This window comes from Delphinapterus leucas, chromosome 17, assembly GCF_059928025.1.
Source record: "Delphinapterus leucas isolate spDelLeu-1000000601 "Yukka" chromosome 17, BTC_Dleu_Yukka2, whole genome shotgun sequence".
NCBI lineage: Eukaryota > Metazoa > Chordata > Mammalia > Artiodactyla > Monodontidae > Delphinapterus > Delphinapterus leucas.
This window is the reverse complement of record NC_143145.1, coordinates 74409437-74421695: the sequence shown is the minus strand read 5'-3', so window position 1 is coordinate 74421695 and position 12259 is coordinate 74409437. Positions and strand designations below refer to the sequence as shown.

At 44.1% G+C, this 12259-nt stretch overlaps 1 protein-coding gene across 3 annotated transcripts in view; it reads left to right on the top strand.

Annotated features, from left to right (window-relative positions):
* TRIM55 (tripartite motif containing 55) overlaps positions 1-12259 on the top strand; it is a 41478-nt gene that overhangs the window by 5106 nt on the left and 24113 nt on the right. For all 3 annotated transcript variants that reach the window (XM_022595376.1, XM_022595375.1, XM_089899073.1), the window contains exons 3-4: positions 2389-2554; positions 4536-4631. In XM_022595376.1, the coding sequence (XP_022451084.1) occupies positions 2389-2554; positions 4536-4631 (262 nt within the window). The remainder of the gene's footprint in view (positions 1-2388; positions 2555-4535; positions 4632-12259) is intronic.

Here is a 12259-nt window from a genome sequence, read left to right as displayed (position 1 = left end):
CACATTTTCAGTATTGCATACCCTGCAAATATCTGAGCTCTACAATATCGTCCCTGGTCAGAGCTGCTAACATCAGAGCAGCACGTGGGACGCAGGCTACCCTCGGGAAATGCCTGGGGGAGAGGGGCCGCGGTAGCATCAGCTGTGCCATCTCCCAGTTAATGTGCTCTGGACACTTGCTTGCCATGTATTACGAGGCGGAGGTACAGGGGAGGGAAGGTTTTAGAGGTAGAGAAGCCTTTGAATCACCACTCCTAGTCTCTAGATAACCGCTGGAGGCCTTTGTCATTTATAAGTGGAGCCTTCAGGATGTTGTCTGGTCTTTTCCTTTGCCACTCAGGAGAGCCAAGTGACTAAGCTTTCCCCATAGTTCACACGCCTTCTCCAGATGAGCGATTTTATGTTAGAGCACAGGGAACACTGTCCACGAATCTGGCAAATTCCCTTTTACTTCTCATTCATTCAACAAATATGTACTGAGCACCTACTCTGTGCAAGGCACTGGGAACCCAGCAAAAAAGGAGACAGACCATGGCCCCTGCCCTCATAGAGCTCACATTCCAGTGGAGGAAATAGACCATAATATATATAATGGAATATTATTCAGCCATACAAAAGAATGAAATATTGCCATTTGCAGCAGCATGGATGGACCTAGAGAATATTATACTTAGTGAAGTAAGTCAGACAGAGAAAGACAAATATTATATGATATCACTTATATGTGGAATCTAAAAAATAATACAAATGAATCTATATACAAAACGTAAAAAGACTCACACCAGACATAGAAAAATTTATGGTTACTAAAGGGGAAAGGGAAGGGGGAGAGGGATAAATTAGGAGTATGGGATTAAACAAACTACTATATTAAAAAAATAGATAAGCTACAAGGATTATCCTGCATAGAGCAGGGAATTGTATTCAATATCTTGTAAAAACCTATAATGGAAAATAATCTGGAAATATATATATGTATAACTGAATCACTTTGCTGTACACCTGAAACTAACACGATATTGTAAATCAACTATACTTCAATAAAATAAAAATTCAGTTCCAAATCTGAGATGCTTCTAAATAGTCATATGTTTGGGAAGATGAGGAAAGATTTTGGATTTGTATTTAAATTTTCCAAACAATTCTGGAAACTATGAACAGCCTTAGTCTTTGAATAGGACACATCAAAATTCCAGACTTCGTATAAGTAGGCTAAAACCACCCTTCCCCCCATGACCTCCAGAGGGAGCCTATAGCATCACAAGGTGACATAATTTTGATCTTGACGTATTCTAACACCTAAACCACGAAGATGGTTAGGGAAATATACCAGGTCCTACCACGTGATGTGAACCTGGGCTCTCCAGGTGATTTCGCAGCTAAGAGGTTATCCTGAAGCAGCAATAATTTGTCACTACCTCTCTCATGCTTCTTCATTGCTTGGACATGGTGGTACCCCGGAAGCGCAAATCTCACTAGCACATACAAACCCAACGCTCCATTATGACCTGGGCAGCTTTGAGAAGTTTTGGTTGGTTTGGTTTGGGAAAACTGAAACTTGCGGATTATCTGTGAGGTTTGGACTTCCGGGGTACCACCATGTCCCAGAACAACATTTTGCACTTTTCTTATTGCCTAAAGTATTCAGTGTAATTGTTCACATTCACTGAGCACATACTACCCACTCTTAACCACTGCCGAGTCCGCAGGAAGTCATGTACCTTTAATTTTCTGGGCTAATGGCAGGAGGAGACCCAAACAAATCAAAAAAGCACTTACACACAACTACTTCCAACCAGCGCCGAGATGAATAATCAGAGATTTGGGCTCCCCCAGCCCACCTCCACGCTCACTCCTTTTGCCGGGGCCAGAGGCTGCAGCGGTGGGGCAAATGGGCCTCCCCAAAGCTGGTGCAAACTTGACATTTTGTTTATCGGCAACCTTATCCTCTTTACCCGTAATTGTAAAGTCTCTCTTGAGAGACTTGTGAGCATGTAGAGATGGTGCTGAAGCAGCTCCTAAGGAAAGAATCCGGTGCTCGGCTTTCAGGAATTGCACTAGCCCGTTTTTAAACCTTGAAATCGGCCAATGGGGGGAATACTCACACCAGAGAAATTGGCAAATGCTACAGGTCACAGTCTCCATGTGTCTCCACAGTCTCCAGCCAACCCCAGGCTGGTTGGAAATTTGTCAGGACACTGCTGATAAACCCGTAGAGAATTTGGAGGGCTCTGAGCGCATGAAAGGGGCTCTGGAAGTCTGCTGGGGTAGGGTTGCTGTGGGTACAGGGTCTTGCGGGGTAGGATGCGATGCTGATCACCCCGTTGGGCCACCCGGCTCAGCTCTGCCGCAGCCGGAGCTAACACTTATCCACGTATCTCCTCCCAGACCAGACAAGAAGTCCGACCAGCCCCTGTGTGAGGAGCACGAAGATGAGCGCATCAACATCTACTGTCTGAACTGCGAAGTGCCCACCTGCTCTCTGTGCAAGGTCTTCGGGGCGCACAAGGACTGCCAGGTGGCTCCCCTCACTCACGTGTTCCAGAGGCAGAAGGTAACAGAGGCCTTTCCGCCCCTCCTCCGAAGCCCCTTCCAAGTGCCTGCGTCATTGACTCGCTGCCCCCCAAGGAGAGATGCCCAATGCGCAGGGCCACAGGGCACTGAGGCTGGGCGGGCGAGGAGCGTAGAGCCGGAAGGGATGCTGCGCACCCTCCACGCGCTTAATGCCCTGCAGGCTGGTGGGGAAGGTGGGGGAGGGAAGAGGTGCAGAGAGTCAGGAAGGGGTCCGGAGGGGAAGGGTCGCTGTGTTTGCGCCCGTTGGAGGTTGTTGAAGATGTGCATTGTTATGGGACTCGGTCCGAGCTCAAGCTGCTCAAACATTATTTGAGGTTCAGACTATAGGTAATAAAAGGATAACTTTTTACTCCACTCAGAACATTTTTCTTCATTCACCAACCAAAGATTCCTTTGGCCTTCCTCAAGGCCTTTTCTCGCGCACTCCTAGTTGGTAGAATTACAATGAATGACATTGCGTTACACGTTCCCTTGGGCTGGCCCTCCAGCCTGGGTTAAACTGGCCTCCTAGCCTTTCAACCTAGGCCAGCACTGAGGGCACCGTCCATGCCCTCACCCCAGGGCCTCAGACCCCTCATTCTGACCAAATACAGGGTGTCCCAGCTTATCACTCACCTGCCAATCTGGTTTCACCCACAGGCAAGTAGAAGCTTATCCATTTGATGCAAATAAACTGTGGGGTTGTGTGCTCAGAGAGTTGCAACCAAGTCCTGGCATCTAGAATTTGAGAAGCTCCACATCTCGGCTTCTTTCTGTAAGAAATCAGAGAGTCCACATTTGGTCAGTGTTTTACACCAAATACAGTATAGAGTTGGAATTAAATTTGGAAACCAAACTTTGGGCAACACCAGTTGCAACCAGTGAGTACTAACTGCTAAAGAAGCAGGATTTAGCAAGATATCCATAACATTTATTTATTTTTCAATCCACTTAAGACTTATCCCCCGTTTCCCTTTTACCTGCCCCCCCCCAAGTCATACCTGTTAGAACTGAATGGTACCTGTGTCACACCATTCCCCTCAGAGCCCTGAGGCCCATGTGGGATGGACAGAGGCAGGCTGGCAGAGCTTCCATCCCACTCCGGTTTGGCCAAAGCAACCTCACTTTTTACCTATTGGGATTATTTATTAGCTTCCATTTGAAGAAAGGGTTCTGCAGCTTTAAAATGTTTTACAACCACTCTTCTGGTCCAGTCTTCTCACTTTATATGTGAGACAGTGAAGGTCCAAATTGATTACATGTTTTGCCCAACATCATAGAGAAGTTGAAGGCAGAGTTGGACCAAGCACGTAGGTTTCCTGAGTCCCACTCATTCAGTGTTTCTTGTGCTCCAGAGGCCAGCCTTGCGAGGGGGTAAGTAAGAACAACGGAATCGCTTCGGGGTCCAAAGAGCCCTGAGAGGAATTTCAAGTTGAAATTTTTTTTCTGGAAACAGTTGAACGTTACAGTTTTAAGTTTGTAATGACTTGGTCTAGAATATGAGTATTTGTTTGCATCTAGCATGAAGAGGATGCGTAATAGGTATACGTTGAATAAATGAATATTTCTCTAGTAAAACTGATTCTGAGCTGCACTAGACAAATAATTCATCTTGGGCCCCTGATGTCACATTTTGGTCTTCATTCAATAAACAATTCTTAGAATTCTTTACCCTGAATGTGCTATTCTCTATGGCCTATAATTCGGTGTTCTTAATGTTTTTAGCAGGGTCACAGTCTCTATTAAGAATTTGATGAAAACTACGAAACTTCTTCCCAGACAAATGCATTTATACACACATCCATTCAGAATTTTATTTACAAGATCAGGAGGTTCTCAGGCCTCCCAGCCTCACTGTTCCTCCTCTGGGGGTTCCATGGACCCTAAATTAAGAACCCATGAGGACACTACTAAGATGAACTCACAGTCAGTGTTGACTAGAAAGCCCCTAAAATCTTGCATCCCTCTTTTCTCTCCATTAGTCTGAGCTCAGCGACGGCATTGCTGTCCTTGTGGGAAGCAATGATCGGGTCCAGGGAGTGATCAGCCAGCTGGAGGACACCTGCAAAACGATCGAGGTGAGTCAGGTGGCCTCAAGGGAGTGTAAACCGTGCCTGAACCCCTGGGGTTTTGTGGCTTCCTCAACACCACCCTAAAAATCCCTGTTCCAACATTTCAGTCTTTCCATATAGGATGACCTCCTTCCTGATGTGTCTCTAAAATATTTACCTCCTGGCACAGAAAAGAGAAGTTACCACATGAGGCAACAAGGCAGATCTTACCACATTTATCAAGGTGGTCGTTACAGGTGCTCTTTCTTGGGCAACCCGTTTTGAAAGATTAGCTACAAGAAAAATCAGTTTCCAGTAGTGACAATGAGTGTTTTCCACCATCATAGCACAGTTTCTTTGTGGAAATCTAAACGGTCTTAAGAAATGCTAGTTGGTGCTTTAGAAAGTCATGTGCAGATTCGAGCTGCATATCTAAGCTCTAACAGTGGAGTTGCTGCCTGCCTGCAGGGAAAGAGGGGGTCGGTATCTGGGAGCTCACTGAGGCCAGAGTCCCGGCTCCTTCATCTCCGCTGGCCCTCTGTCTGGCCCAGTGCCTGGCACATAATAAACACTCAATTAAAAACTTGATGAACAAATGGCTCACACTTAGGCTTGGCATGTCAGAAATACTGGGAATCCACTTTTTCTCAAGATCAAATATAAACTGTATAAATGCTGAAGCCTAAGGGGTTTTGCCACGTGGCAGATGTCTTTCCAAGAATTGAAGGTCCACAGGTTAGTTCAGCCCTGCTGCATGGGGGCAGGTGCGAGCCACCTGGGTTTGAGTCCAGGTCTTTGGCTGTTTAACCTGGAGCAGTTTATTACTACTCCCTGCTCTAAGCTTTGGGGTTGTGCTTTAGTTGGACCTCAGAAGCCTGTACTGCTCAGTTAATGGCATGTTGTCTTTATTGCTGTGGACACGGCCCCTCTTGTTATCTATTTATGTCCTTTTATCCCCATTTCCCACTCCTTTTCTCTGTAAATAACTACTCTAACATGTTTAATGTTCCATTTACCTGTATTCCTACAAAATGTGTGTTGTTTTATATGCATGTCTTTTAATTTTATAAATGGTATTTTGTTGTTCTTCTCATTCTGCTTCTTACTTTTTTTAAACTAAACGTTATGTTTTAAGATCCATTCACAAGTACATTCATTCCTTCAGTTTTCTCCTGGAAAAACAGGGCAAAGTACCCGTTTTATAGAGTTAACCGTGAGGAGTTAAGTAAGCATAAACACAGTGCTTAGCCTAGCGCCTGGCATATGGTGAGTGCCTGATAAATGCTCTAATCTTACCATTTTGTCGCTTGAAAGGCAAATTCTATCAAAAGCCAAAGGCCAGTTCCTAGATGATGACTTCAAGATGTTGGCCAAAATCATCTCATTTTAGATTCACACATCATTAAAGTCAGTCTCCTCTCTTCCCCATACTCACAGTCCTGAAAAGATTCATGATGGATCTGGAATCCATTTATAGAAGGACAGTTTTCTCTTGAAGAGCTCAAAGAGATTCTGAAATGGACAATATAAACTTTTTTTCTTTTTACGTATTCACAGTAAAGGCCAAGTACAACTTAATCATTAGGCCATGAATCAGCACTCAGTGTGGTACCACACTGAGTCTCGAGTGTATAAATAGGAATGTGTTGCTTGTGGACAAGTGAGGTCATCTCTATGCTGGTCTCTGCTCGCACCTTCATCAGAGTCCTCTGTCAGGGGAACAGGCTTTCTGTCGGGGACGTTGAGGCTGGAGAACACAAACGACAAAAGTCCTGTGCGGCACGCTGGGCCTTGAGCAAATGCAAAGGGCTCTGCTCCATTTAGGCAGCACCGGAGGACACAGAGGGCGAGGAGAGACTTGACAACAGGTTTTCTTCCTGGAGGCCTGTCAGGGGCACAGTGGGAAGCAGCTGTTTGTTCTTTCATTGAGAACAAGACAAGAAGGAACAGGTTTGAAGTTAAGCCCGCAGAAGGGATTAACTGTAGATATCAGAAAGAACTTCCTGAGAGTGAAGGTCAGGATTACAACCCCTATTGTTACTGATAAAAACATTGGTCCAGTGTACACACTTTTACGAGTATTTTCACAGTTCCCCAGAGGAAGCTGTGTAATTTTGCCCCAGGAGGCTTCAAGGTGAGTCAGCAAATTGTCAGGAGGAGTCCATCCCCTTTACGCATTTCATTCACCCCTGGGATTTTAACTTAAGGAAATAAGATGAAGACGTGGTATATAAACAGGACAGAATGTCTGTATTCATAGGGGGAAAACATGCCAGAAACCAAAAGTGTAAGAGCAGGGAATAGTGGGATGACAGGTGATTTTCAAGGCCTTCCTTATATATGCCTGTATTTCACATTTTTCTAAAGGAAGCCTGAGATTTTTAAAATAACCAATAAAAGAAAGGATACATGAATGAATAGGGCTCAGATAAGCACAGTTCTTTCAGATCAGTTTAAGTGGCTCACCTGGAAACATAGGGATTGGCTCAGAGCCCCCCAGAGGTCTCTGATTTTATGATTCCTACTTGATGCAAATACCTTCCATTTGAAGAGGCCCTGAGGACAGAGACACAGCTATAAATGGCCCCATCGTGCACCTGGAATCGCTTATGTGGCCTCCCGCAGAGCCAGGGTCCTATCAGCAGGCCAAGCACCAGGGCAGGGCAGTGAAGCGCACTGGGGTCTACCTCACCAAGCAGGTGAATTCTGTACCAGGGGTCAGGGTCACAGAGCTCCTGTGTCTCCTGTCCTGCCTGGGGTGGTTGTTTCCCTTTGTGGCTCTGCTCATCACCTGCCTGGAAACATTTTCCGAGAAGCCATCGGCGGCTCCCAGCCAGGGGGTGGGGAGCTGTTTTTGAAGAATTCTCTTTTCTGATTGGTGAAGAGCTCCATAGGGACAGGAAATGGAGCAGCCCCTGGGGTGGGCACTATCCTTCCCTAATTACATGGCCTCCCACTCGGGGCCCTGACACCTGCCCTTGCAAATGTCTAATTTTGTCCCTATTCATGTAATGTCTTGCAGGGCTGGCCTGGGCAGGCAGCCGGCCCAGGATCAGCCCTGGAGAGCTGCTGAGCTTAGGATAAATCACGCTGGGGACTCCTTGTAATCCTTTAAACACAATGTGTGCAGTTGATGTGAGTTTGCATTGATGATGAGAGTGGCTTTGAGACGGACCACAGTCACAAAAGGGAATTTGAACTGAGTTGGGGAGGAGTGGCATTCCCTCTTTGCTGTGGGCCGATGGGGGATGGAGGAACCTGCAGTCTTCTTAGCCCTCCTGACCGAGGTGGCTCAGCCTGAAACGTTCTCAGAGCTTGTGATTGCAGGTTGTTGGAGGGCCTTCTGGGCTGTTCTAGACGAGCCCAGCAAGATCTAAAGCTACACTTGCCTCTCCAGGCCTGGAGCTGTTCTGGGATGGGTTGGGACAGAGTAGGGGGACTGCTGGTCGGGGGTGGAGAATTGCACTGCCTCGGGAGCTCTCTGCTTCCAGAAAAACGTGCTTGACTTTCATTCCTCATCCCTAGAAAACGTAACCTCCCTCTTGTAGTCTTTCCAAACGGCGCTTATCCTAGGTCACTGGAAACCCAAGAGAGAAGGCTACTCACACTAGCCGTCCCGAGGCAGATCGGCCTAGAAATAATGTTGTTCTGCGTGGACGTCCGTCTAGGGGAAACAGCTACAAGCTGAATCATAACTATTTGATCTTGAGCATTTCCAGTATCTGAAAAACGGCACCTTTAATAAAATCCTCCAATGATTTTGCAATGACAACAAATCCATTATATTTCCAAATCAATGATTTTAACCAAACAGCTTTGAGACATTGTCCATGCAGTTACAAATATGAAGTATGACTAGAGTAAGAATCGTTCTAATAAGCATGCCAGAATTATGACATATGCTTAAAGAACAGATTTCAGAGTTTGAATTTTGGCTCTGCCATTTAATGATATGACCTTGGTCAAGTTACTTCCTCTCCCCATCCCTCAACTCCCTCAGTGGTACAGGGGGGTTAATAAACCTTCACAGTGCTGCTGTGATGACTAAGAGGCACATGCTGGGGGCTCCGTAAGTGTCACCTTGTATTGCTGTGGAAAGAGTACACTGAATCTAATGATGCTAATAATTGTTTGAACCACTGGAGCATCTGGAGCATCTTTTAAATGGTGTCGGAATAAGACCTCAAGGTCTTGGTCAATTATTATGGCAGGGTGAAGCAACTCCCTGCAGTGGGAAAGATCGAAAATGAATGGAAGTAGATATTAGCTCTATTCTTTGAGGCTTTGTGATAACCAGAGATACTGGCAACAAAGGGAGGCTGAGCCCCTTCCAGGAAACATGCTGATTATCCAACAGCAGACGGGAGTGAATGAAACAGCTGCTCAGCTTGCCTTGGTCTGCTTTCGCTGCACCATGGGGCTCAAGTCAGCGCAGGCTCACCTGACCCTCAGCCTTCAGAGGATTTCTCAAGGATCTTCTAAATGATCTGGACTAGTCCAGAGAACCCCTAATACCAAGAAACCCAGGAATAAGAATTGAAATGCCATAAGTTATAACATAATTATTCTTCTAACACGAAGTGGGTGGTAATGCAACATGGTGGAAAAGAGCATAAGTTTGGGAGTCCTGAGACCCATGGCCATTGAATAGAGTTCTTCCACTAAGCCCTGCACAGAGACACTGAGTGGACGGGGGAGGGGCTGAACTCCAGTCTGTGTGCCTTGAGGGATGATATTTTTCTAATTTGTCTGCCCCTTTTCTAGGGCAGCCTGTCAGAGACCTGGGTTCTCATCCTAGTCTGCACTCATGGGGCTTCTGTCATGTGCTCGTAATTGGAATTGGGCTTTACCAATGAAGGCTTGGACTTGAATTCCTCAGGAGAATCTTCCTACCCTAATATAGTTCTTTCTTTAATATTATTAATCTACTGTCTGATTTTTTTTGGGGGGACAGGGGTGTTAAGGGGAAAGGGAAGGAAACCCTGTTTGGTTTAATGAAGGGAATTTTGAAGTACCATATGTCAAATGAAGCTGAGTGGGCCCTTCCAGACCCAGAGCTGCTGTTTTGAACAAGGGTGTCTCAAAAGTTGAGGAATGTGGTGTAGATATGAATGGGCCGAGTAGAGCCACAGTTGCTCACTGACAAGTGATGGGACTCAGAGCTTATCTTCAGCTCTATTTTGGTCACAGAGCTACGCTCCTTACATGGTAAGAGCAGTGGTCACAATTGTCTTAGGTTTCCTGTGGTGGCCTTGGCACATTCCAAACCTGGGACTGACATTGCTGGGCTAGGATGTGTAATTCACATCTCAGTGCTGTGATGACCACTCTGAAACTTGCCATGAGTGGAAAAAGGCATTTTACATATATAAAGAGGCACTTTATAGTCTAAAGGCTCCAAATAACTCCACATTTACCTGAAGTTGTAGAGCCTTGAAACTGTAGAGTGGGAAGGGACCTTAGCAATCATCCAATCCCATCCCTTCTTGTACACATTAAAAAAAAAACTGTCCTGAGTTAAATGTCTTCCCTGAAGTTGCCTAGCTATTTTTTGCTGTTTTCTTTTGAGTGTTGAAAGAAGAAGAGGTTTGGAGTATCCACTTAAATACCTATGTCTTGGGAACAGAACAAAGTAGGAACTTGTGAGTGAGGGCTGACTATTCCTAAATACAATTCATATATCATTCATTCATCCAATCGTTCAAACATATATGCAGAATATGCCATATTCTGCACATGTAATGCTGGGAAATAGATAAAGATGAGATAAACAGAAAATGTTCCTGCCCTTAAGAAGGTTTTATTCCAGTAGAGGAGTTAGACAATAAGACAAACAAAAAACAAGATTGTTTTCAAAGAGTATAAAAGTGCCTGGGGAAAGGGTGAACCACGGAAAATCTAATGATAAAACCGCATAACGGTGCTTTGCTTGGCAGGCTATCTACTCTTTAGTATACGATCATCTATCGCTGATTTTTTTTCCATGAAAACTTCTCTTTGCAGTCATGTATCTTATTTTTTCTTATTGCCACTAAAATATAAGGATGGCTAAAAATGAGAATCTGTCAGTTTTAACATTTCTATAAAGGCAACATCTAAACAATGTTTTTAAGATAAATGTTGAAGGTTATCTACTCACTTCTAAGGAAACAACCAAATGACTACTCAATGTTTTCCTTTTCATCCAGATATTATGGCATTGGTTAGAAACTAATATTCTACCTGTCATCATTTTACCATTTCAATGTGGGCAAACTAGTCTTCCTTTTATAAAATCACCCCTTTTTGGTATATTGCCTCCATACTGGGTTCTCCCTAGAGATGGGATGGATTTTATTTCCATTAAAGTATGACAGACAAGTTTAATTTGTTCTTCTACATAAATCAATATAAACATAACTGTCTTGGCAGCCCCAGGAGGAAGGTCATGGTGCAGCCAGAGGCTCTGCATCACAGCGCGCTTGGAGGCCAACACCAGTGCATTTATGATGGAAGTTACTTCAATTGCTAAACACACTCATGCAGAAACATGTGTGCGCATACACACACACACACATCCAACACCACACCCCACATAGAGGGGACATAGGAACTACAGGCATCAAAAGGAATAAAATGGACAATATTTGAAAAAATAAACTTGAAAGTTCAGAATGTATAGATGTTGATTCAATTAGTATACAGAGAAATGGGGGGAGGTACACAGCCTGGAACTGGGCTTAAAGATACATGCCTTTTTACTCAAATAAATGCAAGGCATGATAAAAGCAAGGAGAAATCTTTGAGGTGAGGAAGTTTTTGTGCAGAAGAGATAAACATGGTTGCTATCATGCTTTTGCAGGCAACAATCATCCTTTAAAGTGTACTCTCTGAAGAGGTTTTGATGATGCAGAGGTCCACGTTTTTTCCATTCCATTTTTATGTTGCTAGAAAGACTCTGTTAAAAGCATTTCAGGTCCACACTTACAAAGGCACAGTAGGTACTGATATCAGAGTAATCAATCACTGTCAGTAGCAAGTTGGCCTCTGAGAGTGTGGTTTTTTGTTTTTGTTTTTTTCTTACAGCATATACACCTGTTCCCTAATTACCTCACAGGACAAGTTGATAAACTGAGCTGTTTGAAATTCACTGACTTTCACCGCACTTTTGAAGGTCTCCTAGCCTAGAAAGATTGAAGGGTGACCATGTTAGTATCTCGTGTATTGCTTCTACCTCAAAGAGTATGCGTGAAAAATAGAAGAATTTCAATTTCATGGAGTATTTCTGTTTTTTCATTCTAATCTGACATTAGGGTAACCTGAACATCTTAAGTGAATTTCTAAAAGTTTGTAAGTACCAAAGTACCGATTTCATAATTCCAGAAAAGGAGCATGCATTTTTCCTCTTTTAGAAACAGAGTTGTCCAACTCTTACATATTTTGCATAGAATTATATTAAAGGCAAGTTCAGCAAGAGAAAAAACAGAAGTGTTTTTTTCTGTTAGAAATTAGAAAATACGATAATTTTTCTACCATCCCCCTGAACACTGGGAAAGTATGGCCAGCTTTTAGATCTTATAATGCCTGATACATAGTAAGCACTTAGTGAATTTTGTTGAAAGAATTATAATGAATATATTTCTGAAACAATTTGAGGATTCTTGCCTTTAAAAGCC